The following is a 22,831-nucleotide window of genomic DNA, read 5'->3' as shown; positions in this document are numbered from 1 at the left end:
TGAATCGAACTGGTGTGACAGAGGATATTGCTACAAACAGTCACATGGTTGCTATGTTGCTGCTGGAAGAAGTTGTGGAACCAGTGTGGTTTATGTATCAAAAATAGAATAGTGCCATTGCAACACGGAATGAAAGTTCACCGGTTTCGATTGCGTGTACTCTGTCTACATTTTCTTGGACACAAACAAAAACAGTATTTGGCACTAAACCAGCATCGCTAAATATTTTCTTGTCCAGCTGTCCGCCTTCGTCAATCTCTTTTTTTTTTCTTAAAAGAATCCGCAAACATGGCAAACCATGATTTGGCCTGATACTGTATTTTGAACATACGATGTGAGTCAACTTTCATTTTGCAACTCAAAATGTCTGATCGGACATTATTTATTCGGAACGTGAGCATCTACCCTTTAGCCCAACTTTCGATTTGACTTACTTTTCCATTTAAGGCTGGCGACAAGAGCGGGGCGCCATCTGTTGGAGATGAGAGCGGAGCGGGGAGACAAACGACGAACGACAGCGCCAGCAACAAACTGATTTTCATCCAACAAGGCTTTTGGCAAAATCTTTTATTAGCGCAAGCCGCGACGGCAACAAAGCAGTTGCTTCGGCAACACCAGGGACAGAAAAGGTTTTTCCCAAAGGACACAATTCAGATGGAATATGATGATAAATAAATTTATAAATTTGTATTTAACAACCAAAAAACAAGAAACCATCCCCAAAACGTTTGGCAGCATTAATCACAACAATTAGGTTTAAGCTCTAGGGAGCAATACCACCCAAAATAGCTACCAAGGTAAAATTGAGTTGTCTATATGACATAGTCATCAAAGTTTCGTTTTCATTTCTATGTTTAGTCTTATTTTGTCATGATCAGTGATTTGTATTCTGCTGATGAGCAGGTTCTAACTGAATGCTACCCGTCATCACATATTCACCAGAATAATAGCTGTGTCAACAAGTCAGTATAATGATATTTTGTCACATAGTCAGCATCGTAGTAGCTGTGTCCCACAAAATGTCTGCTTCTCGTTACAATGTTTCTTGCTGAAGAAGCTCAGGCGGGATTTAAGTTTAGCCAATATAGATAACGGTCACGACATAGGTAGGACTGGGTAGGAACTCTGCTTTTAGCAAGATTAAAACACACTCACTAACTTTGGAGAAGATTATGAAGTATGCCACAAGTATTTGGGCTAGTCATGTGTCCCTCAACTCCCAAAATCCAAGTCTTGCTTATTATCAGCGGGAAATATCATACTTAATCAATAAAAAACCGCCCTCAAGCTTCCTAATATATACATAGAGTAATATACATCCAGGTCAAAGATATTCTAAGCTATCGGCTTCTAACACTGATATAGATACTGTCACTGCGTGCCGACTAAAATTGTCTACATTATGTCATGGCCTCCTACGTCGCGTCTGTTTCTAATAATAGAATGGCTTCCGCTACACATTTTGCGCCACCTCGGCTTAGCTCTCTGATCTTCCTGATATTCTATGTGTGAAACTATACACTGGCACATATCCATAATTTGTTCATAGATTTCTCCAGTGATTACCGCATTTTCATCTTTTCTCTATTCCATGTCCTGGTATCGCTGGAACTGCAGCGCATAGCCCGGAGGACACAGTGTTTTTCCTCCTCGACCCATCTTCCGACGACCTAGTTGTACTTGTCACAAGATGTCAAGCCTTATTTGATTATTTTGTTCCACTGATGTAGGATAGGGTTTAATAAATGAATTAAAAGTGAAGTGCGGGTGCGCTATCAAATACTGCGAGGTGGACAGCTGCAGGGGCTGAGGCCAGACGCTCAGACAACGAGAGAAACTTGTGTGGAAGACGAATAAATGACTACAGTGCTAGGGTTTCAGATTTTACAGTAATTACATTTGATCGAACGCGCCTGTGTAATTGAAAAAGGCAACGTACTGATTAACCTTTGAGTTTCAAGCAATCATTTTGTAAGATGGAAACTAAATTATCATAGCTTGTATATTTGTCTGGATGGTCTCACTTGCGCTTTAAACTAAAAAACTCCTCAAATGCGTAGAATAGTGAAATATCATTCTGCACTCAACTTTACATGCCTAAAATATAAGCAACATATGAAGACGTGAACAAAAGATAAAAGAGACAAAAAAGCATGCAGTTCTTCAGAACAGAGGTGTTATGTGATCAGATCACATAACACAAATACCTGAAACGTGTCAGATTCCTGAAGAAGGATGAAGTCCTCATACAACGCATATCAAAACTATGTGCCGGTCTTGCAAATACCCCGCACTTTCCACCTAGTGAGGTGTTTTTGTCTTTCTTCTCCTTTTTCTTTCTTTCTGTTTTACTATTTCTGTATTTATTTCCAAACCACTTCTTTTATTCTTATATTGTTCGTGTTGAGAATGATAGAAGAATCATGCAATAGCAACGCAAATGAGGCCTACATTAAGCTGTCTAGACGATTCTTTAGCTGAACACAAACTTTTAGTCTATTTGTAGATGTGTCAATAAAAAGATTGGAAAACAAACGACAAAAGCACAGAGAGGAAACAAAGAAAGTGAATATTTCCGAATGAATTTACACGTACAATTTCCTGGTTATTTTCTTGCTTTAGCGCACAATGGCTTACGAAAATTGTAGATTTTGCTGACCATGCCAATATTAACCTTCAGCTGTTAAAAAAAAACAACAACCCGACTGTTAAGACAGTATCACAACTGCTCACCAAAGTTCATTTAGTAATGTTCACAAAGTTGTCAAAAGCAATATTCCTTACTAGCAAATGGAGTTCTCAAAGACTGAATGAAACCATCTCAATCCAGATCATTGGTTGTGTACACCGAGTACTGAGAAACACGATACATGTTGAGCACATTTTGGGGACTTTACGTGTCATTGTACATCAGGAGGTTAACAGACACATTATCTTGTTACTTGAGAAGCTTAAACGGCTTTCAGGAAGATCAGATGACAGTGGTCTGATATTAGCTTCAATAAGTCTTTTTACTGTTATCTCTCTAGCTTACAAAATATATTGTCTTATATAATTTTAATTTTTTTATGCACTCTTGAGTTAGGTAGAGATTAATGTCAAAGAATAGCTTACACAATCGCTGACATTTTTAAACTGACAAACAATTAGTAGTTTCTGTAAAAATAAGTGGTATGCAAAATGTAAAAGAGCTACTTCAACAATAAATCCTCTTTAAAGTGCATTTTTTTTTAAAGGAGGACATTTGCTGTGATTAATACATTTCTACAACCGAAGTTACATGAAGAGCTCTTTTATGATTTCATTTTTTTTAATGACAGCGTTTTTTTCTGTTTTCTTTTATACAGGTGCGCATGCGTCCACAGGCACACGCAATTCAAACGAAAAGGTTATGTGGAAATGAGTTGAAGAAAGAAAATCAGACAGAATAACTTTTCAGCCAGAAAAGCTAGCTGTTAGTGAAAACTTCAGACATTTTATGTGCCATTTCTGGAAGCTCCTGCGCACGAATGGCGGGAAACAATGGAAGCATGAAAAGGAGAAAAAAATGGCGCGGAGGCCGCTGCTGGCACTGTCATTAAGGCGCAGTCAGTCTGCGATCTATATCCATGAAGTCCCTATCAACCAGTAACTAATTTTTGCCAGAGGTCACATATTCCACGCCGAAGTAATTTTGGGTTTTAATTTTCCGGTGTAAATTTCTTGTCACGCGGAGCTATGGCGTCTTCAGACCGGAAGCAAATCTGCTAACTGTTTGTGAGTTGTCTTCCTTGTTTTGCGTGAAGCTGGCCGGGCGCTGCTGGCGATGTCAATTAGACGGAACCGCCGGCTGTGCTATCGTGCGCACGCTACCCGGCATAGAAACAGCCGCGGATCCAACCTTAATCAGCGTTTTACGATCCAATAAATGCAAACAGGAAAGTATTTAGCTGCAGCCTCGGGCGTTCTTGCCATCCTTTTGGCGCCAAGAACCATTTTGTCATGGATTTCTCTAAGCGATGTCTTACGGCGAGGACCAGTCTCCACTGAAGGAAGTGTTAATGAGAAGTCTATTTCCTCTTGGTGCTGGAGGACCCTCAATACATAAAATCATTTACAAAATGTCGAGGAGGAGGAGAGTAAGGAGATGAAACTAGAGAGGGAGACAGACGGGGAGGCGCAGACGAAATTGGAAAGGGAGGCACACATTCAAAAAGGGTTTATGAGGATTATTTGGAAAACAATGATGTGAATAAATCTAATATTGTCGATTTGCTTACTGCCTTTACAACCAGGCTATTGGGGAAAACAAACAAGAAAGAACGATGTCTTAAAAAATAAACCCTCTGGGTGACAAACATTCATGCGATGACATGTCTCGTCCCCAGCAGGCTGTATAGAAGGATTTTTAACAAATTATCAATTGATGTCTAAATACTAAGAAAATGAGACTCGATGTAGAGGAGGTTTACCACGTAGACAAATTGCTGCATTAGTAAGTTGTAACAAGGTAATCCATCACAGCCACACTCTTTTAAGTGAACGAAATTGCACGAGCTACAAGCGTACGGGACGCAATTTTCCGGACGGTTTTCTGTTTCAATACAGCCGGTCTGTGGGCAATAACACCAGCCTTGTCACCAGGCCATTTCTCTTGCCTAGTAGGGACACTGAGTATTCTGTCCTAGACTGGGTAACATAGGGATTGATTAATACAGATCTTAATTCATGCGTGTCTGGGGAAGTAGAGGGTGTTTCCACGTATGGAGAAATGGACGAACACAGCTGCATTGCTGTATTCACCACAGTCTTTGGTCAATGACCTGAGAAAGATAGCAGATGTTTGGTTTGTGTGTTTGCATGCATGTACGTGTGCACAATAATCCTATAGGTGGGGTGCCGAAAGTATTTCTTCAGAAATTTTTTCCACTTTTGATGACTGCTGAAATTAAAGCTCAGTTACAGCTTTCACTTATACTTAGTTATCTACTCTGCACTCCCATCCCTAACACATTTTTTTGTCGTCTTTCACTCTTCTGGACTGTCTCTGTGGTGTGATTAGTGATCACTGTAAGGTGTCGACCAACGATATATTTGGTCGATACGACCATTCCTCTCTCCAGACACCAGACGAAAACAGCATATTTTCTGCTTCCCTAACTTTCATTAAGATTTACTGCGAGATAATGACAGCGATTTACGGTGATTTTCTGTCGCAGATAAGCACCTACTGTGGGTTGTATGTGTGTTTGTGTGTATGTGTGTGTGCATACGCAAGCAAGCTCTCAGACAAATTTGTCGTTTTCAAGTGACATCCTCTGTTTCTTGCACATGGCTTGAGCGACCATCCTGCGATAGTTGAACATCTTTGGTGGTCAATGATGGATCATTACTAGAATGAAAAGAATCTTGTTGTAAACGAAATGTTCCTTCATATGCGTCTTTCCAGAGGACGCTCCAGACTGAGGACCAAGAAACTGAATGCTTTCAGAAGACCGACATCGTCTGTGGAAGGCAGGTGTGTACAGAGAGGAGTCACAAAGGAAGATCAATGGGAGAAAACATGAGTTTGATCGAAGCACTTTGTTTACAGTAAGCAATCAAACGCTTTGCAATGGTACTGAGGCCTGATACATTGTTCTCTATGCCATACACTGAGCAAAAAAGGCTTCTGCAGTGTTGGTTAGTGACAATGTTAGAAACGAATGACAATGAACTTACTTTCATCAGGCATGGCTGTGGAGACAGATACACTCTAGATTCGTGGCATCCTATATTTTGTGTCAGCTATAGTCATATGTTTCAGACATGTGTCTGGTTTATTGATGTCTTTGCTGCTTTTCGTCACTAATCAGCGCCCCAAAGATGTAATTCATGAGACTTTGTGTTCTTAGTTCCAGTAAAGCAGCCTGTGTAAATTTGCAGTACATCCATTTCTTGCTTCCTTTTCTTGTTATCTGGGATATGACCGATAGAGAACGTGCTCAATCCTGAGAGAGGCACCTGAGACTTTTATTTCGCAAAAAAGTATATATGTCATTAATCTCCGTGCTGCCATCAAGAAATGAAAAGTCAAGCAGAAATGCAACAAACCAAGAAGTCGGTGTGAAAATGACACGTTAACTGCAAAAAAGATATAAATCTAGACAGCAAACACAGCATCATGGATTATTCATGCTAAGACAAACATGACATTTGAAAAGAATCATGCCGCATGATGAAGCCACTTTCTAAACACAGAAACAGACATATTTCCCTTAGTCAAAAACAAATGCATGCTGAAGATGAATCTAGAGTTTCATTTAATCATGTGTTCGTCTGTGTTAATAGCAAAACTTGTCTTTAGAATTGCTGTCATGGCTCTAGCCCATGCTTTGTCCAACGAGCAACAGTTTCATTGTGTCTGGTAAAGATCAGGTGGAACTAACACTTCAGGTTACAGCATACCGTCTAAAAGTGTTTGAGTCTTGACATGCTTGTGGAACAGTTTTGTTTCTCCCAGATTGTCTTCAAGAAAATTAAAATTTGTTTTTTGCAATTGTAAATTGTCTGTTTCAACGTGCTTCAGAGAAAACTTCCATGATAAGGTTGCTGTGATTGTTGACTGCTTCGAACTTGAAGCACAGAAGCCATATGGCCAAGTTCATTCCAAGTCCAAATTTGCATTTGGTGGCAGAGTATCAGACAAACAAATTAAAAATACATTTTTTGTTCTCCAACTTGTTACTGGGTGACATAATTATTGTTGACGCAAGTTTCTCAAGTTAATTTTTTATCAAATATAATTATGGATTGCAGATTTTAATAAAAGAAAAGTGCACATGCTGCCCCCTGCAATTTGAAACAGAAGAAAAATAGCCTCGGTAAGAATAAATTTGGAAAGAGTTAAAAGCTTTATTTTCCGAAGGTTTGGTATTCCAGAGTCCAAAGTCCCCACTGATTCAACGGTCCAATAAAAAAAAATAGTTCAGATTTGATGCTATTTTGCGAATTTGAGTAAATACATAGTGCCTTTTGATTATCAACAGTGATATTCTTGTGCTTTTACTTTCAAGATGCATGCATACGATATACAGTTTTATCGTATACGAATATGTGGTTGACTGTTTCGCTTTTTGAATCCTGACCTCTTGTCCAATGCTCTGGAAGAAGCAAAATGCAAGTATTGGTTCCCTCTACCACTCTGAAACAAATCTGACAATAAAGCCAATTGTGATCCTCCTGCTTACAAAGTTTATTCACCACACACACACTCCAGATGTCTGACAGGAGATCACTGCAGCGCCAAGTGCCCCACGAAGATATTTCCAGATGTCAAATGCAAAACATAGAACATAATTTGCTCATTATACAGTCTTTTGCGCTTTATTGACAATAGTATTGTGTCATACTGGTTGGAAAAGGGACTTGGTAGGCCTAAATAAAATAATAGAATAAAAGACAATTACCAGAATAATATTCATTCAATGTTTTGTTTTGTATGTTGGTGATATAAAGTGATGACTGTTTCTATTGCTATGAAGAGAGAGAGCATAATATCGTTAACAAGCATGCGGTGTTTGAAATTCATTTACTGCAACGAAAACAATTTATTTTAAGAACAAGTCACTTACATCCCACTTTGAATTGGCAACAGTTGCAACATAAGCCGGTAGACTGCTTTCAGTGTTACACAAATAACTTAAGACGAGACTTTATTTATCCAAGAGTGCAATTCAGTGCAGCTCGATATGAAAGCACTAAATAATGCCGAGACCTATCGCCAGACTCGTGCACTCATGTTTCACACAGCTGCATTTATTTATGATTACTTTTTATTTTATAATGGCTATTTAAGTTACTATTTACCTAGTCTTGAATTTCTCTTCTTTGCAAAGCGCAGTGAGCCTGTGATAAAGCACTAGTATTATTAGCACTATAAAACATTATTATTATTATAATTGTCGATGATCAACTTACCTGCAAAGCTCATGTAGGTAAAGTTATTAAGAAAGTGCATGGCACTAGGGTTAGGAACGTACTGACATTCTTAATCACCCTTTGGTGAGGCAGCGCCACCCAGAAACAGAAAGTCCGAGTGGACCGGGTAGTGCAGGCTTCTACAAGAACTATTTGCTGTGATGTACCCCATATAGACACAATCGACCCCCGCTACGGTTTGATCATGCCTTTTTTGTGGCAAGCCCTATAGGGTCAGGTATAGACATGTCCAGGACACAGCAACCCGCCTGAGAAATAGCTTCTTTGCCTCAGTTGCTTCCCTAAACTCCGCCGTGGCACGAGTAGTGGTGTCATTGTGTGTGTCTGTGTGATTGTTGTGTGTGTGTGAGCGTGTGATTGGTATTTGAGACCGTGAGTGTGCCTGGGTTGTATTTGTTGAGCAAAAGGCGGCCATCAATGCATATTTCTTTGAGTCGTCTAAGGGCAATAACTCCTGAAACTTATTTCAGCTTAAGGAAGAAATTCCCTCCCTTCAAACAAAACTTGTTTTTTTTTTTTTTTTTTTCAAAGGCCATTACACATTCACGTTTGCTGTTAGCGGCATTGTGTAGAAATGCGCCCTCAAAAAATAGAGATAAGAGGCAAAGTGTTTTCTAAAAATTTATTACAAACCTCTTCTTTAATTTAACGCATTTCGGGTTCTACGTTGTCACTGGAAGGAGTGTCAAAGATCGATGCTGGATGCAAATAATTCGCTTTTAGCAGACAGCATCAACAGCAGCCAGTGCTAAGCCTCTGACACGACCCGGAAACACGTGGGATGAGGTAAGAGAAACGCTAATGGATGTTCATTGTTACCAACATTATAATTCAGGGTTGTGATGTAGCACTGACTTGCCTTTGAGGCAGGCAGGAAACCATTTAGTTAGCGAGCCAGCCAGAGTGGCAGCCAGCCAGACAGATATGCATAGACAGAAAGACGCAGGTACAAACAGAAGGGATTTAAGACAAAGGAAGAGAAACCATGGGAAATATGACGAAGTTATCTACTCTTTAGCAATAACAAGCAATACTTTGTTTAAGCGTTACATGGTATTTATGATATTACCACCTGTACTTAAAAACTCACTTTAAGACATGTTTAAATTTCTGCAGACTGAAATATACACTGACATATAAAAAAAGCTTTTTAATTACACAGAATATGTTGAGAGAAGAAGTAAAATAAAGTAGAAATGTCCTCATTAAAAACAAGTACCCATATTTCTAGAAATTGTTAACACATCACAAACTGCAGGTTATTCCAAGATATCTGTATGCATTAAGGATCTCAAAAACTAAAAACTATTTATCACTCTCTCTTGGCCAAATGACCACCATTTCTATAAACAACTATATTAGATTAATATAAATTGACAAGGAGGGATGAGAAGAAGAGAGAAGAAGAAGAGTGTTTTGTGGGGTATGGATGCTCGGTCTCCTCTCTCGCTAGATATTTCAGGTCACGACACGAATGACAAATTTCTTTCTCTTAAGCACGCGCTGCAGTCAGAAGGATCAGCTATAAGTCTTCAGCAAGCAGTCTTGGCTAAAATTAATTTAATTTACTTATTCTCTCATACACCATACTCCAGCGTTCTAGCACCTTTCTACAAGATATTTGCAAACTGTGCATTCAAAATAGTTGCGAAGTTTGTCTCGTGGCGAAATAAAAAGTTCTCTTCCGAAGCGGAGATTCGAAATAAAAAAAGGCATTTCCGGTTCCGTTAATGACAACATTTTAGTCGTTCTGATTTCACGGGATGGCACAGGTCGTAAAGACCCGCAAAATGGAACAACAGATTGGGTTAAAACATAGTGAACTTTAAAAAGAAACCGAAACCACAATATTTCACGAGAAATTTCTCCTGTTAATTGTTTTTTAAATTTTCGTCGTTTGGCAAGGTGGCCCGATAGGAATATGCATCAACTCTGTGGAAGCTGCGGGGGGGCTGCTTATGGGGCGCTCGTGCTGAATATTAATGCACTTGCCAGGCCTCTAGAGGAGATCGATTGAGCGCCAAGTACACGGGTGGGGTGGTAACTGATGGCGGCTTCTGACTTATGGCTGACGGGTGGGGACATTAAAAGGATGGAGCAACGAAAAGATTATTCACCGCACTAATTAACGGAAAGGTCACACACACACACACAAACGCGTGCGCAAACTAACTCTCGAACGCTTTATTTAATATACGGAGTTCTGTCCCTTCGCCTAACAGGCTGAGGGTATCGTCTCTCCTTCATTCTGTTGCTGTGTTGTGGTCATGCTTTGATTTGAATAAAAGCATTGGACCTTTATGTTGACATGTGCTTCTGCTGATTTTTCTCCCCTCTTCTGCTGATTTGTGTTTAATGTTATTTTGAAGTGCGAACTGTTTGGCAGATTCCACTCCGCCCTGCATCTCTCACCATGGCAGCGACTTGAGTCGCAGTGCATGAAATGAAGCGGTGATCACCTTCTTGCAGTTTCAAATGATAACCCTTCCTAACATTTTCAAAATTTCTTAATATATTTTAAATATTCTCCTGCGGTCACTAAACCTCTGGAGTCGTTATCGTTAATCTGCAATTATCGCCCTTTGCTGCCGGAAAGAAGCGTCTCCACATTGTACTTCGTTCTGCATCTTTCTATTTCGTGATCTGACAGCATAGTAAGCTTGCCTCTGCCTGAGTTACTATAAATATTCCCACTTTTTACTAATATTATATATTAGAGCCGGTGTGATGTGCTTAACAGACACTTAAAGCCACATTTCCAGGTTAAACGCGACATCTTTAATGTAAGTATAACAGGATCGGTGAACTTCATTTACATTTACATTCTAAACTAGATAACCGAAGTTTTGTTTCGTGCTCCTGTTTATTGTTCTAATCACATCTTCATGCCGGTACGATGGGCTAAAGGTCACGCTCGCCCTTCGTGACACCCTTGAACTTTGATGTCTCCGTTTGTTTTCAAACTTCTGTCATTCACATTTTTTAAACAATCAAAAAAGAAAACTCCGAACGATTAGTTCTTATAGAAGCACGAAAAAACTAGAAGGTCAAATCCAGCGTGGGCATTTGTTTAGATTGGTTTGGTTTCCAATTGCAAAGTTCAATCAGCATTTAGCACTTTTCCTAGTACCGCGCACAAATCGGAATTTCAGGTGTTACAGATTTTTTCTGACAGCGCCTATTCCAAGCCACACGATTACAACTTTATTGACACAGCGATATGAATCAGATAAGTTTAAGAAAAAACATTCTCTTTCACAGATGCTGGTATTGTCGAATATTAGATAGTGGGCAGTAGAAACAAAGTCAAACGACAGAAGTGAAGAGCACTTAGACTGCTCAACACGAAGCAGGGTCTGTGTCTGGCTTTTCTACCTTCGTGCACTGACGGAGAGAATATTTATCAGGCCCTATTATAGTCGACACCTTCCTCAGAGAATCTGTTTACAGGGCTGCTATTTACTCTCTGCGTATGTGTGTGGGTGATTGTATGTGAGTGGGTGGGGGAGGGAATCAAAATTTTAATAAATTTGCTGCTATTTTTAGACTAAACAAACTCCTCCAAGTGACTATTTGGCAAACACATCACGGTGACATTTAAAGGAGTATTCAAAAAATTGCAAGGCACATATATTTTGCTTGTTCTAGAACTGTCATTGTGCGACAGTTCTGTGATATTTATTAACCTACGTACGTCCTGCAGTAGGGTAATCTGAACACTTGTAAGACCCTCTCCACCGAGTGTTTTAGAATCGATGCCTGATGCTGCAACACCCATCTCCCGCTCTATTTTCTCCAAGCCATTCAACTATTGCTTGTCACTGTGATGCTTACTTTTTTCCCAGACTTTCATACCCAAGATATTAGGATCCAGCTGATTGAACTTAGGTCATTTTACTAAAATCCTGGCACGAAATTTCGATCTTGACGAAATAGCTTGTCAGCCTATCGGGTTCAAAGGTGAGGAAACGTGGTCACGACATCTGTGCTAGACCCTGGCCAAACCTACTTCCTCCGCCAGACCCAGGAAATAATGAGCTTCTGACAGAAACTCGTGTCGAGTCTTGCGAGAGAGAGAGAGCAAATGGGAGGGGAAGATTCAACTGGTTTCCCCAAGTTGTTTTTAAAAACTTAGTAGAGGTAAGGCGCATATGATATTGGTGTCTGCGCTGCGCACGCTAAGGTTTGAATTTCCATTATCCTTGCCCACAACAGTTTTCAGATGGTTGCTAATCCCGGCAAGCATGTTCAACGTAGTGGAAAAAACTGTCCACGATGTTGAAAACAGCGGTGATTGGTTGATAGGGTTTTCCTGTAGGGCACCTGCCGGATGAAGACATGCGTGACTGCATAAGCAAGATTCACTGACGGCGTAATTGGAAATAATCTTTGTTAATATCAAACATTCTTTGTGGGACATAAAAGAACATGCAGTAAAATGTTCTAACGACGAGAGGAAAAGAAAACAGCGATTTTATACCTTCGCATGAGCGAGCTTCTTAAGCTGAAATGGAGCTACCTTTACAGGCTTCCTCGTGTGCGTTACCTTCTGTTCTCCCCACACTCTTTCCCTCTCTGCTCTTTTCAGCGTCCAACTCATGATATGGACAAAAAGAAAGTGAGGAGAAAAAACAGCGAAGTGAGTCACTCTCATGGGCTTTCTCGACTGTCTCACCTTCTAACCCCCTTCGCTTACTAGCCTCTTCCTCTTTCTATTGTTTTCAACCTCCCACTCAAAACACGAGCAAATGGAAAGAGAAAAAAAAAAGAATTCAAAAAAAAAAAAATGAAAAGGGAAATAGGATCTTGCTGACAGTTAATCTCCATAGTGTTAAAATATCCAAAAAGCTTTTCCTCCCATGAGGAAATGTTTACAATTCTTCTACAAGCCACAGTTAAGTTTGTTCCTTTTGCAGGTTAGGAAGCTGACATGTGTTTTGGTTACTTTATCCTCAAGTGTTATGGTCAGCTTAGACTTAAAACCATGCTAGCATGCTAGCAATAGACGGATAAAACATAATATTCATGCTGAAATAATTTCTCTCTCACACACAAACACACACAAACACACACTCAGTAACAGTTGGTGACCTTAAGTCATCTCAGACTAGTACAAGATGGCGGCCAGTAGAGTATAACAAGTGAATGGCACGTGGCATAAATGTGTTGCGGTGACGATTGGTTCTGCATAAAGACATTGAGCACCTACAGCCAGACCGCAAGAGAGAAAATTCACATGCCAGCACATGATCAGAAAAAGATTTGATGCGGGATACCTTCCCAAGGATTTGCTGGTCCTTGGAACACATATTAACAAGGGAGACAATACTGTTCCTACTCGCTATCGAGAGGTTCTGGAATCAAGAGATGAAAGAAAAAGTGATGAGACTTTCAATGAAGGACTGATAGAACTGAGTAAGAATGACAGAGCTGACAGAGAAAGATCGGAGTTTCCGTAGGAGGCAATGCAGCTCTTCCGGAGGATCATGTCAGTGTTGACATCCCATTTAAGCTTGTTATCGAAAATAGCCCCTCGTTATTTATGAGTCGACTATTTCGATGACATCATCATCGATAGTACTGCATCAGGATTGTTAGTCAGAAAGTCAAACATCATTTCTTAGTCTTTCAGGCATTCAAGACAAGGAAATTTGGTATACTATGTTTCCATGTTAGGACACATTTCAACACTCCAAACCTTAAAATGAATCAGAAACAAGTGTGCAAGAATGGAGCACTTGATCTTTTAGAGTGTACTGCTACGGTCAGTTCATCCCAGTGTGTCAGAAACTGACTGGTGTACCTGTTCATGGACGCGTTCTCAAATTTCGGACTTTATTGACTCTCCGAAAAAAAAAGCCCACAAAAATCACGCGCGTGAAGTCACGCACACATTTTCAGATAAAAGTTTAAAAGTCGAGGTTTTCTCGTCCTCCATCGCCACCCTTCCTCCTCATCTCTGCTTGCTGGCGTGCGTGTGTGTGCGTGACGCGCGTGCGTGCGCGTGGGTTGTCGCTAATTTTAGTGGCAGCGTGACACAATTATGTGTTCAGTCTGAACCTCACCTTCCCGCCATTAAGGCCCGCGTCAACCTCTCACCCGGCTTTCTCGCATTTTTATGGACTATCAAAAGGTTGGTGGACGGCCATTACCGGCGAGAGGGCCAATGAGAGGCGAATGGTTTGAGCCAGGCACTGAATATCCTTCTGTATCACTTCCTATCTTCCTGCTTTTAAACTTTAAGACATCTATTTGTTAGTTTGTTCTCAACCACTGAATGTAAACGCTATCAATTCTTTAATGTTGCTTATATAATGTCCAGAAAATAGTTTAAAGAGTTCTCTTTTACTGATCAGTGTACCTGAGCAGGTGACGACAACAAAGTAGATAACTGGTGTATTTATTATGGTGCAGTGTAGCTGACATGAGCAAAGATATTTCATAAAGATCGTTTGCTCGAGCGATTTCCTTCATTAAATACTAAGTTAATGCAAGCAGTCATCTCCCTTAGCTCCTCCATGCTCGAGTCGCACTTTTACTACTAGTGGTCTTCACAGCTCACACTGTTTCATGCAAGAGTATATATTAATTATCATACAATTTGTGTTGTTTTTTCGGTATGTACATTTCTTGTTTGATACTTTTCTACATCTTTTCTCCTGGTTTACCTAAGGAAATAACTTAGTCACACTTTAAAAAATTAACTTTGCTTTGGCGTTTTTTTACATTTGTTCTTGTTAGCTTAATATTTTTATATTTGTGTACTGTAATACCTACACAAAAAACAAGATTGAAAGCTGAGGAAATAAACACACTGCTGAAGTGTGAATATATCAGTCAAATAGCAAGGACAAATTTCATGCAATGTGAAATTAGATAAATACTACACATAAAAATCCCATGCACGTACAAAATGATCAAAGATGTCTTGAAGGACTTCAGTCATTAAGAGTATAAATATCTACTAATATATCTGAACACAAACAAAGAACACAAAAAGAATACTGTATATTTTAATTGTACTATTATTTTCGATACCATCTTAAGAGTTTTCAACCTATCGTCTCATCCACGTTTATGGTCAGGTTTGCACACATCGAATAAATTAAAATATTGCATTGTTGAAATCTATAAATACAATATTACTCACCTTTCCTCGTCAGGAAAAAATCTGAAAAATGATAGTTCTTTGCAGGTTTCTTTCTGGAGGGCATTTGTGCAGTTAATTGCACTGCAAAAACCGCCACCAGGCTTTCTCTTAGCCTCGAGATTGAAAAAAGTAGCATGGAGGAGCAATGGGACTGAACTCTGATCTCGTGCTTACGGAATTCCATAAACAGGGTGATCTTATTATAGAAAGTCTTTGCCCGAAGGAAGGTAATCAGGGTCACGGTTACCTAATCCTCCCAATCCACCCCATTCCCGCACTTTAATATTAACAGCATCATCTTCATCGCTGTTACCGTCACTGCCAAGTTCACAAAAAGGGGTGAAAATATCCAACCATTTTTTCTTCTGCCTCAATTTTCTACTGGCATAAGTTTTCTGAAGAGAAAGGTAGATATGGTATAGAGGAGTTTCAGTAGAACATGACGCCATGCTGGTGATACATCTTTGTATTTGATTCATATGATTATCATCTGATGTGTTTACAGCTTTCCAATGGGGTTTATTAGGAATAAAAAGTGTTTACAGCTTTACACCTAGTAGGCCTCTACTCTTACTGGTCAAAGTCATTAGTAATAAAGCAATGAGTATCAGAAAAGTAATGTCATTACAGAAAAGTCGGCTAATTAAATAAACGACTACAACTATGAAGAAGCCTCTTACAGTGACGGTTACAGTATACAGTACAGTGTACTAAGTCTCGGTAAACCAACACTAAACTGAGCTGTTACAGGTCTATTTTTTATTTTTTTTGTCTCTACGACTTATCCATCTATGAGAAGACACCTGTAAACAGACAGACAGCAGTTTACCGTCTTACCTGCTGTGAAGTTGTTCAGCCTCGCGTGCTGGTCGCACTTCCTCTTGAGGATCAGGTGTCGAGGTCTCATTTGTGATACGTTCATCTTGGTCAGATTTGGTTTGCACAAACCGTCATCAAAATTCTGCTCACATAGCTCTGGAGGTTGAGTCCCAGAATACAGGAATCTCCACACACAACTGCGGCGACATCCTTACAACTCTTGAAGTCAACTTTTTCTGAGCCACAGAAGCAGCACACGTGAGTAACCTCTCAGCGCTCTGGAAAAAACAAATTTTTAAAAATTATTCGTGGTGTATAAGACACATTCGGTTGTATCTCTAGTCGGAAGTTTTAAACGCGGTCTGCCAAAGACAAGGCATTAGGGGTCTTAGAGTTTGATTAATAACTGGTGTCATTAAAGATTGCAGCTTAGTTAATCCCACGGCAAACATTTTAAGTTGAAAAGAAGAGAGTGTCCAGTGAAAGGGAAGTAAGCTTCGACGAAATCGAACTCATTAGGACAGAACAGCTGACATTAGATGAAAAAACCAGAGTTTGCTTCATTTACATACTGACGAGATACAAATGAGTTCCTTTCATCTAGACTTAGTGAAGACTTTGGAATGTTATTGGAGGAGGGTTACAGGCCAAAGGTCATCGCCGTTTAGTGCAGAAAGCTTAAGTTTTCTCCTCTGACAGCAAGACAACCTACAATTAATCTGAGGTGTGACACGATCCCCTTGTGGCTATAAGTTACCGAGTTGCCTCCCCTGGCGCCAGACTTTCAACTGACAAAACGAACTCGAGAGATGATTACATCTGAACAGCGATTTGTCTCCTCCCTTCTAGCATGTTCCGATTAGGACGTAGATACCTCTTATCTCCCTTTGGCCAATCAGCCATAATCCGAGAGAGACTTTTCATGGTCTTCCGCCTGCTACGTCCAGAGGATTTTTATTGTTGCAAGAGGAAATGATTCGTCTTCTTGGTGTATGCTGGGGAGGGGTGAGTGCGAGAGAGAGGAAAACTGTTTTCATCAAAAAACAGTTCGAGTGTACTTTCATGTTTATGTGCAGAAAGATCGTTGAATGTCAGTAAGTTAAACACACATCTGCCAAACTCTTTTCACTGAAAGAGTACTTCAACTGTCATATGAAATATTTGCCCAGTAGGTTTGACTGGCATTTCAATCTCAAAGCCATTTTAGTCTACTTCAACGTCTTCTCAACAACAAATTAAACCAGCTACGGACCCGTCGAGACTAAAAGAATCAAAATATTTATATCTGTTCAAGAAATGTGTAAAGTAATATTCGAAATAATATTTTCAAAAAACAGGAATAACCGGACACCTTTATTTGAATGGTCAAGTTCCATACGCACACGTTCATAGATTTTATGTTTCTTTTAAACGCTCGGCTATAAACTGCAAAAGTTGTTAATCATCGTCAATGATGGGGATAAAAGGAAGGACATAAAATCGAGTGGGATCGCCGAGCAACGCTGTCTGGATGCCACTCGCTTTCAATAGCCGAGTAAGATGGATGATAAGGTGGACAAAAAACGGCAATGGGATTTTTCCCACAATAATCAGGAGATTGTTGCCTCGGTGCAGACAGAGCGAGTTTTATTCCTCTCATCTTCGGGCGCGTGTGACGTATAGGAGAGGTTTGCACCTGCTGTACCTGCGGTCGGCGGCGAGCTGGCTGCCTCAATATGTCGATGGCGGGCTTCTGCCTTTCGTCCACTTCAATAACTTTTGCTATTCTACCTTGCCACTTCTCGCTCTCCCGCCAAGCCTCGGGGATTCACAAAAACAGGGATACAGGATGTTGTGTAAAAAATTAATATTTCATTATTCATGGACACAGCTGGTGACAAGAAGGCTCTGTATGCTTGACGTCCATTCGTTAGACTGAATTAAGTAACATCTAAGTGAAGTTGAATTTAAAGTCCTAAAATCCGTAAAATTATGAATAAAATCCCTCGACGGAAAACTAAAAACTTGAAACGGCCTTTATATTCTTCGGGCAATGTCGAGTGACATTTTAATACTGCATTATAAATATTTAAAGAGAGGGAGAGTTTATGTAAAAATAGGAAATAGAAAACGATAAAGACTGTAAGATTTAAAGCAGAGTAGGTCCTTCAAACTACAACTACTACTCAGTTCTTAATGCATCATTCACACTCAACAAAGCCAAGTAGTAAATGACTGATGAAAGTTCACCATAATTATTGCGTCTTAAACGCAAAAGTCGAGAAACATATTCTTTCCAATTTTCAACCGGGAGGTCCCAAGATTAAGTTTTCCGTTTCGAAATGTATTGTAGTTTATTCTACTTAAAGAATAATACTTAGTGTTTTCATTCTACATACTGATAAAGTTAAACAATTAGGTAATAACAGGTTAGCAATGGTAAAATTGAATGTAGCAAGAAAAAACTACAAGAAGAGATTCAAAAGATCTGCCCAACTCATTCATGACGCCAAAGAGATTTCACTGAGCATTAAAAATAAACAAAATTCAAAAATTATCTCTGTATCTGCTAGTAATTTGATTCTCCTCCGGCCATCGCTTTAAAAGACATCTGGCAGCGCCAGGTCCGAAGACTGAGTGAGGTACAACAGCGGCTTTGTTGAATGCTTGCACTAGAGTAAACATTTTTAATTGCTACAAAACGGATTTCAACAAACACATCTGGAAATATTTCCTACCTACTGTCTCCACTTTTAGTACGGCACGCTTGTCTACCATTACTTCTAGTCTGAAAATAAAGTATTAAGTGGGGTTAAACTTAAGGAACTGCCGATGTACAAGTATTAGGTAAACATCTAAACATCTAAACAGACTTTGTCTTGTCTTGATCCTCTCTCTCTCTCTCGCCATACCCCTCATCAGACCTTCAGAACGATAACTGATTTACACTGTGAGCTTATTGTGCATGTTCACTTAAATCATTTCCCCCCTTACACAGGCGACAGATGTCTGACGCGGTGGATGGTATTATTGTTTATGATGGATTGTAAATTCAAATAAAAAGACATCATCTTTTGACACGATGTTTATTTGTGAAACTGTTGCTCTTAAGTACTACACTAAGCAAGCTGTATTCCCCCAAAATACAGAATTTGTTAAAAAGAAAAAGTGTCGAATCAATAACAGTCTCGACTGTTACTTAGCGGAAGCCTGTATGTGTTTACGTGTTTGCATCTGTGTATATGTGTGTTTACACACACATAGGTCTGTAATGTCTAAACAAGAGAAAATTGAAAAAAGTTATTGTATTGAGTAAGCTTTCGGCCCATGTGTTGAGAGAGAAAGAAAGAGAGAGGGACAGAAGAAAGAATGAGACTGAGAAATGGGGAGAGAAAGACAGATGGGACATGGGCAAGAACTGCAGGTCACAGCAGGACGAGATCTTCGATTTATTCAATCTTGATGTCGCTCTCACCGGAATAACTGTCAAATAAAGCTCCGGGGCATAGTTCTGCACCTCGGCTGTGTCATTTCATACCCAACACTGGAAATTCTGTTAAAATCAAGGCCGGCAGGAAAGCTAAAGCCTACAGCAAGCAGCATGGCTGAAACCTTCCAGCACACAGTAAGATGGCCAGGTCCTCCCCTAGACACTAGACCTAGGAGATATACTAGAAGTCCTCTGACTGTATTGACTGGCTTTATTTTCTCCCATTTGTACCGTCGGAATGTACGAACGTCAATGACATCAACAATGATAATGATTATGAATATGATACAAAGTGGGACAAATACAAACACTTTCCCCTTTATTCAATAAAAGGCACAAAATGTTTCCCTGGCTTCATGGACTAAAAGCTAATAATGCCTCGCCACTCAGACGTTTTCGCTGTGAAGAAAACCTGGCGGAAGGAACGAGTTTTGTTCCCTTCAGCCAATCGCTGGGCGCCTTTCTGTTCGTCACGCAGGAAAGTTCAGTATCTGATTCTCCCATTGGACAGCGTCGAGATCAACGATCAGATTTGTTTGCTCCTAAATTTTTGCAGACAAATCTTTTAATTCGTTACTATTTGTGTCAGTCTTTAGAGAGACTGAAAATACGGACTCGAGGCTCTCTGGTAAGGTATAAAACAACAGAGCTCTGACAGGGAACTGGTACAGAACTAGCGTTTGAATTTTGCCATTTTCCTGTGGAAATCGTGACGGGTCACCTTGGGGTACCTCGATTAAAATGTATTTTAGGACAAACCTATCAGTGTATTGTCCTGTTAGTTTAATATCCAAGGAATCTATTTGTAAAGAAAACTCAAACTGCGCACTTGACCCTCGTAACCTTCTGGGGCCTCTAGTAAGAAATTGCTCTGAGCGACTCATTTGGTTGCGGCGGGTCATTATATATATATGCGTGTGTTTACATGCCAGTGTTTTTTATTCGTTACATAAATCCTTCCTTGCCGGCAATAAAACGCTTCGTAAAAATACATTATGCTATTGAACGTCTTGAACACAAGGACGAAGCTGGCTCACCAGCCCTCCCGTCGCGCGCTAACGTATTTATGGTCTCGGCACACGCCTCGGCCCTGTGGTTACAATCGCTCCTTGCCAGGAGGCAAGCATCCAGGCCTCGTAGACTGCCCCAGCGCCATTTTCGTTTCATGTCACCACCTCCTTTTATGTTGTCCACAGCTGCTCCTATCGTTGCCGGGCAGATCAAAGGAGGCTGCCAGGGCGAGAAGGACAGGTACCAGTTACTGGCTGCCGAAAGGCTGTTGTTTACGCATCGACGTCCCCAACCTTGAGTCTGTTAATGTGCTCGCATCTACCAGTTTCATGGCTGTCGCGCAGCGGTATCGACGCGAGGGGGATTGAAGCAGCTAACGCGATGTCAGGAGCGACATCGTTATCTCCTGCATCTTTCTAGCTGCTGGCCTTGGCTCCCTTCTGGCCCTATCGGCCAACACCTTTAATTTGACTCGGCGCTGCGGTTTCTTTGAAAGTTTGAACGTGGGCCCCTAGGGCCTGCGCCGTCCAGGCGAACATGATGACGAGCGCACTTTGTGGCTTCTGAAAAGCTGTGGCGCTTCAAAGCTTTGCAGGGGCAGGCCTAAGCTTATTTGTTCTCCCTCAGAGTAATTGAACGAAACAGTTTGAAGAAGCCTGAGAAAGCAGCGTATTTTAGTTTTGAGATATCGGATGTTTTATTACAGCCCAGAATTATTTTTTTATATCCAATGTGACATTACAGCGTGCGATTTTGTTATGTCCTTTATATTTCTCATAAAAATGTATAGAGTTCATAATACCTTTTTTTCTAACATGCAACCTTTCAAAGTTCATTCATGTCTTACTTTGACAGGCCACCACATACGCAATCCTCCCATCTCTCACACACACAACAATTTTACTAGAAAGCTTGACACCCAGACACTTATTAACTTATTAAAAAGTAGCCGAAAATATGAAAGAGAAAAAATAGTAACACCAGCTGCCCGGGACAGTGAACAATAATAGTGAAATAGTTCGACTTCTCACTTTATCCATCCTTTATCCCTCAGCTCGCCAAATTATTGTACACATGAAAGGCTAAAAGGTTACCTAACATGCGAGGTTTATTTAAGGCACTGACACAAGAAGGGACACGAACTTCGCAAGCACTTGTTAATCACCGTCTCCGGAAAAATAAAATCTCATAAAATAACAATTAAGAGGACACCACCGCAACCAAAAGTGTCACAAGGACGACGAAGCAGCCCATGATGACGAACGAGGACCTAGATACGAGGGCAATGATACAACGATAACCTGAAATATGTTCTCCATGACAGCACTTCCTCGGGAAGTCAGAAGGACAGGCTGTCGCATTCAATTGCAAGAGGCTTCATGAGAAAGAGAAACGAAGCGAATAGGAAGAAGAATGGTGTGGGAGAGAGGTAAAGTAGTGGAGGCTGGGAGAGGAGGCTAACAAGGGGCTGGTGCAGTTACAGTGTAATACAAGCTTTACAATTTCAGCGGTTTTTAACATTACCAAAATTCACCATTTTCAATAAATGGCGATGTGATATCACTGGCAGGAAGCTTAGGTAATTTTTGTCAGTACAATGCTATAGAAGTTACATTCGTCTGGGGTTTCAATGCAGTCTGGGCGTGAACCAGCAAGGCATCTTGGAAAATTTCAATAGAAGTGATCCTTTTGGTCTCAAAGTTCCACATCCCTGTAATTTTTTTTGCAGTAGGGTTACTACTTTTCAAGACAAGCCCCCACCCGAAGTGTCTTGAATTATTATTTTTTGCTCTTATTTAATGATGGGAAAGATTTGCCGACAAATATGCTGAGCAGTGGAAAAACAGTTAAAAAAATTATATAGAAAATGTCATCCTCAAAGACAAATGTCTTTAATCTTTTACGTCAAGTTCACGAATCGAATCAGATGTTGCTAACAAAGAGGAAGTTGATTACAAGCAGTCCAGCATTTGGCAGAACAATGACAGCACTGTGATCAGCATTGGCATCGAACCCACAGGCCCCCGCTAAAGACCGAAAATGAAGCCGGATTTTCTAGACGAAAACAGGGCCAGACAATAACGACTGATAATAAACCCATTCACCACAGTGAGGCAAAGACCCTCGGTCTCTTGGAGCTCTGTGGGATTGTGGTCATGGGGTCGAAGCCACAGTAACCATTACATCCACAGTCTCAGCCTCAGAACTCGAGAGGGATGCAGTTTCTCCCCAGGATTTTTGGCGGCGCAACATTGACATGAAGGCTTAGAGACTACAACAGTTCGGCAAACATTAGGACCCCTCTCCTCTTCTACTTTCACTAGCTCATTCATCGCACTGCTCCAAATTGTCTTTTTTCCCTTCCATGCTAGAGTCGATGAATGAAACTCTAGTATTAGTAATATCATCAAGAACACTTTCAG

The 22,831-nt window shown here is 40.4% G+C and overlaps 1 protein-coding gene across 5 annotated transcripts in view; it reads right to left on the bottom strand.

Annotated features, from left to right (window-relative positions):
• The window catches only part of LOC112563614 (corticotropin-releasing factor receptor 1-like), a 106,942-nt gene that overhangs the window by 45,892 nt on the left and 38,219 nt on the right, over nucleotides 1-22,831 (bottom strand). For all 5 annotated transcript variants that reach the window (XM_025237751.1, XM_025237752.1, XM_025237750.1 and 2 more), the window contains exon 2: nucleotides 15,947-16,206. In XM_025237751.1, the coding sequence (XP_025093536.1) occupies nucleotides 15,947-16,031 (85 nt within the window). In that variant the 5' untranslated portion in view covers nucleotides 16,032-16,206. The remainder of the gene's footprint in view (nucleotides 1-15,946; nucleotides 16,207-22,831) is intronic.

This window comes from Pomacea canaliculata, linkage group LG5, assembly GCF_003073045.1.
Source record: "Pomacea canaliculata isolate SZHN2017 linkage group LG5, ASM307304v1, whole genome shotgun sequence".
NCBI classification, from domain to species: domain Eukaryota; kingdom Metazoa; phylum Mollusca; class Gastropoda; order Architaenioglossa; family Ampullariidae; genus Pomacea; species Pomacea canaliculata.
This window is presented reverse-complemented; position numbering and strand designations above follow the sequence as displayed.